Here is a 3,929-nt window from a genome sequence, read left to right on the forward strand (position 1 = left end):
GAACAAGGTATCGGGATACCGACGATCGAATCTCGGGCAAGTACAATACCGCTAGACAAAGGGAATTGAATACGGGATTGATCGAATCCTCGACATCGTGGTTCATCCGATGAGATCATCGTGGAACATGTGGGAACCAACATGGGTATCCAGATCCCGCTGTTGGTTATTGACCGGAGAACTTCTCGGTCATGTCTGCATGGTTCCCGAACCCGTAGGGTCTACACACTTAAGGTTCGATGACGCTAGGGTTATAAAGGAAGTTTGTATGTGGTTACCGAATGTTGTTCGGAGTCCCGGATGAGATCCCGGACGTCACGAGGAGTTCTGGAATGGTCCGGAGGTAAAGATTTATATATGGGAAGTCCTGTTTTGGTCACCGAAAAAGTTTCGGGTTTTATCGGTAACGTACCGGGACCACCGGGAGGGTCTCGGGGGTCCACCAAGTGGGGCCAACAGCCTCGGAGGCTTGCATGGGCCAAGAGTGGGAAGGGACCAGCCCCTGAGTGGGCTGGTGCGCCTCCCACAAGGCCCAAGGCGCAGCTAGGAGGAGAAGGGGGAAACCCTAGGCGCAGATGGGCCTAAGGTCCACCCTAGGGCGCGCCCCCTTCTCCCCCTCCTGGCTGCCCCCCTCCATCCCATCTAGGGCTGCCGCCCCCCTAGGGGTGGGAACCCTAGAGGGGGCGCACCCTCCTCCCCTTCTCCTATAAATAGTGGGGGTTTTGGGCTGCCCATGACACACGATTTGATCTCTCCCTGGCACAGCCCTACCTCTCTCCTCCTCGTCTCTTGCGGTGCTTGGCGAAGCCCTGCTGGAGTACCACGCTCCTCCACCACCACCACGCCGTTGTGCTGCTGCTGGATGGAGTCTTCCTCAACCTCTCCCTCTCTCCTTGCTGGATCAAGGCATGGGAGACGTCACCGGGCTGTACGTGTGTTGAACGCGGAGGTGCCGTCTGTTCGGCACTAGGATCTCCGGTAATTTGGATCACGACGAGTACGACTCCTTCAACCCCGTTCTCTTGAACGCTTCCGCATAGCGATCTACAAGGGTATGTAGATGCACTCTCCTTCCCCTCGTTGCTGGTTTCTTCATAGATAGATCTTGGTGACACGTAGGAAAATTTTGAATTTCTGCTACGTTCCCCAACAAGAGGGTGGTACAAAAGAAGATATTATCAATGCGTTGTTGATTTCTTCACCGCTTTGGCAGTATGTTAAGGTTCTTAAGCTTCATACAAATATGCGGCTTTCTAATCCTACTTTGTGCTGCCATGCACGTATGGAGTTGGCATTATTTTCCAATTGGGTGCAAAGTATTGGTGATGCAACACAAAGGTGACGAATCATCTCCGTCGTGGGTTTCCATTCCCGAAGACATGCTATTGTTTCCTACAACAAATCATATGGAAGCTGCAGTTGACAATGTGTATGACAACTTCTTTTTGAAATATAATGATGCTGAATATTTATCTCGCCGTGCTATTGTTTGCCCAACAAATTTGGTTGTGGACAAATTAAATGATGTTGTCTTCGAGCGTGTACCCGGGGCTTCTGTTGATTGTTTGAGTTACGACTCCATATCAAAATCTACAGATCCTATTGATGAAGTGGAGTTGTTCTACCCACCAGAATTGTTGAATTCTATTACGATAAATAATTTCCCTCATCACAAGATTTCGTTGAAAGTTGGTATTCCGGTTATGCTTCTCAGAAATATTAATCAGTCATTGGGTTTATGTAATGGAACACGATTACTTATTACTCGACTGGGTGACAGAGTGTTGGAAGGAGAGATTATAACTGGTTCTCATAAAGGGGAGCGTGTTTGCGTGCCACGAATAGTTTTGAACTCGGCAGGGTCTAAGTGGCCTTTTACACTCCGACGATGCCAATTTCCAATAAGGTTGTGTTACGCTATGACAATTAACAAGAGTCAAGGGCAAAAGTTGTCTAAAGTATGTGTATATTTGCGAGAGCCAGTATTTTCACATAGACAATTATATGTGGCGGCATCACGAGTTACTTCGCGTAGTGGGCTTAAATTTTTAATTGAAGACGATCGTGGCAGCCCAACTTCTGAAACCAAGAATATAGTCTACAAGGAGGTGATTTCAAGGTTGTGAGAGGATACTGTACGGAGCAACAAAAAAAAAACGTTTACATAGGTGTGCTTGGCGGACCAACATTTATCATTTTATCACCGGCACCAATTAATCCTGCAGGAGGTTACACTAGAGTGATCTGATGCAACACGCTTAAGTAATGTATATCGTCTATGTTATCTTAGTATGGGCATCTCATGGCATTTGTTCTTCCAACAAGCCATGCTTAGCTAAAATAAATGAGCCGCTTCCAAAATGTACTGTCATCCACTTCCCTTCTGTACAATGACCATAAATAAATTTCCTTCAGATAGTACTTAATTGTATGTATTGATGGGCGCGGCGTGCCGCCGCGTGGGCCATGCTAGTTTAATTAATAGTACGATAACAAATCTTGCACCCAGGTAGATCGATCAAGCACGATGAATAATATAACTAGAGTGGCAATGAACTAATAGATGGGCATCCATCCATGCATGCAATGGATCAATGGATAGTCTCACTCGGACTGATTAAGACACTCGGATTCGGACTCGGACTCGGTATGGATCTTGTCTCCTTCTCCTAAGTACGGAAAGCCCATGTTCGTCCCGGGCCCCTGCTGCACCATTTCTACCCCCGCGGCTATTCCCGTGGGCGGCGGCATCTCCATCCCGGCGGAGAACTCCGACATCGGAGACATCGCCATAAACATCTGTTGCATCTCTGCCTCCGTGGCGAACTCTAGCTGTGGCGACATCACTGTAACCATCTGCTGCACCTCCATCCCGGCGTCGAACCTGGATGGCGGAGTAGTCGGCATAAGAATCTGCTGCACCTCCATCCCGGCGTCGAACCTGGATGGCGGAGGCATCTCCATTGGCATATGGTGCATATCCATTCCGGCAGCGAACCCCTGCATCGGAGGCATCGCCATATGCATCTGTTGCATCTCCATCCCAGTGTTGGCGCTGCTGCTGCTACCAAACTCAAAGGTACTGCCACCAAAGAGCTGTTGTAGCGGCGGCGCGGGCGCCTGGAGCATGCGGTGGATCTTCTGCTCATCCAGGAGCGCCTGGTTTGTGCGTTCTGAGACGGCAGCCCGCACCACCCTCAGCTTCGCGGCGAAGGCTATAATCTCTTCCTCCCCCATTGCGCATAGTTTGGGGTTGAGCCACATGGCAATCTGATCCCCCGCAGTGCGCTCCTTTGCCATGGCCTTCTCCATGCACTCTTTGCGCTCCTTCACCTCCTTTAGCAACATGCGCAACTCGCCATGCTGAAGGTGCAACTTCTTCAGCTCGTTATCATTAGCGACGCTCAGGACTCCCGCACCGCCCCCTGCCAGGAAGCGGTCAATGACGGCCTCGACGGAGGGGTGGCCGAAGGAGAAGGCCTTGCCGCCGGCTGAGAAGGCGACGATGGCTACCTCAGCACCGCACATCACCGCCATCTCGGTGGCTTTGATAAATAGACCTTGCCGCCGCTTGGAGAAGCACACTTGTCGGGCGCCCTCCTTCTCGACCCGTCGGATGGCAATCTTCTGCCGCCCGTTGCCACCCTTCTGCTTCGGCGCCATTGCTCGCTCGTTGGCTGGCTCGGGGAGAGGAAGAGGAGAGGAGGTAGATTTGTGTGTGTCTATGTCTCGGGGTTGTAGGTGCTTATATAGAAGCCGAGAGAAGAGGATGAGGATTGAGGAACGCTCGTCTGGGCTGGCCCAGGCATTAGAACAATTGACAACTCATGATTAGAAACGAGGTATTGTTCGGTATTCTCTGTCCATGAGCTGCCACGCGTATAGGCATAACTCGGCCAGTACGCTATAGTATTTAAAATGATTCTTTT

General features: G+C 50.5%; 1 protein-coding gene across 1 annotated transcript; it reads right to left on the reverse strand.

Annotated features, from left to right (window-relative positions):
* Window positions 1–2,532: 2,532 nt before the first annotated feature.
* On the reverse strand, window positions 2,533–3,670 carry LOC125549104 (agamous-like MADS-box protein AGL18). The gene has a single exon (XM_048712592.1). The coding sequence runs from the start codon at window positions 3,661–3,663 to the stop codon at window positions 2,605–2,607; it is 1,059 nt and encodes a 352-aa protein (XP_048568549.1). The 5' UTR covers window positions 3,664–3,670; the 3' UTR covers window positions 2,533–2,604.
* Window positions 3,671–3,929: the final 259 nt, after the last annotated feature.

Source organism: Triticum urartu, chromosome 3, assembly GCF_003073215.2.
Source record: "Triticum urartu cultivar G1812 chromosome 3, Tu2.1, whole genome shotgun sequence".
NCBI lineage: Eukaryota > Viridiplantae > Streptophyta > Magnoliopsida > Poales > Poaceae > Triticum > Triticum urartu.

Excerpts from the sequence above, each read along its gene's own strand:
- LOC125549104 (XM_048712592.1), bottom strand. The coding sequence starts at position 3,663 with ATGGCGCCGAAGCAGAAGGGTGGCAACGGGCGGCAGAAGATTGCCATC.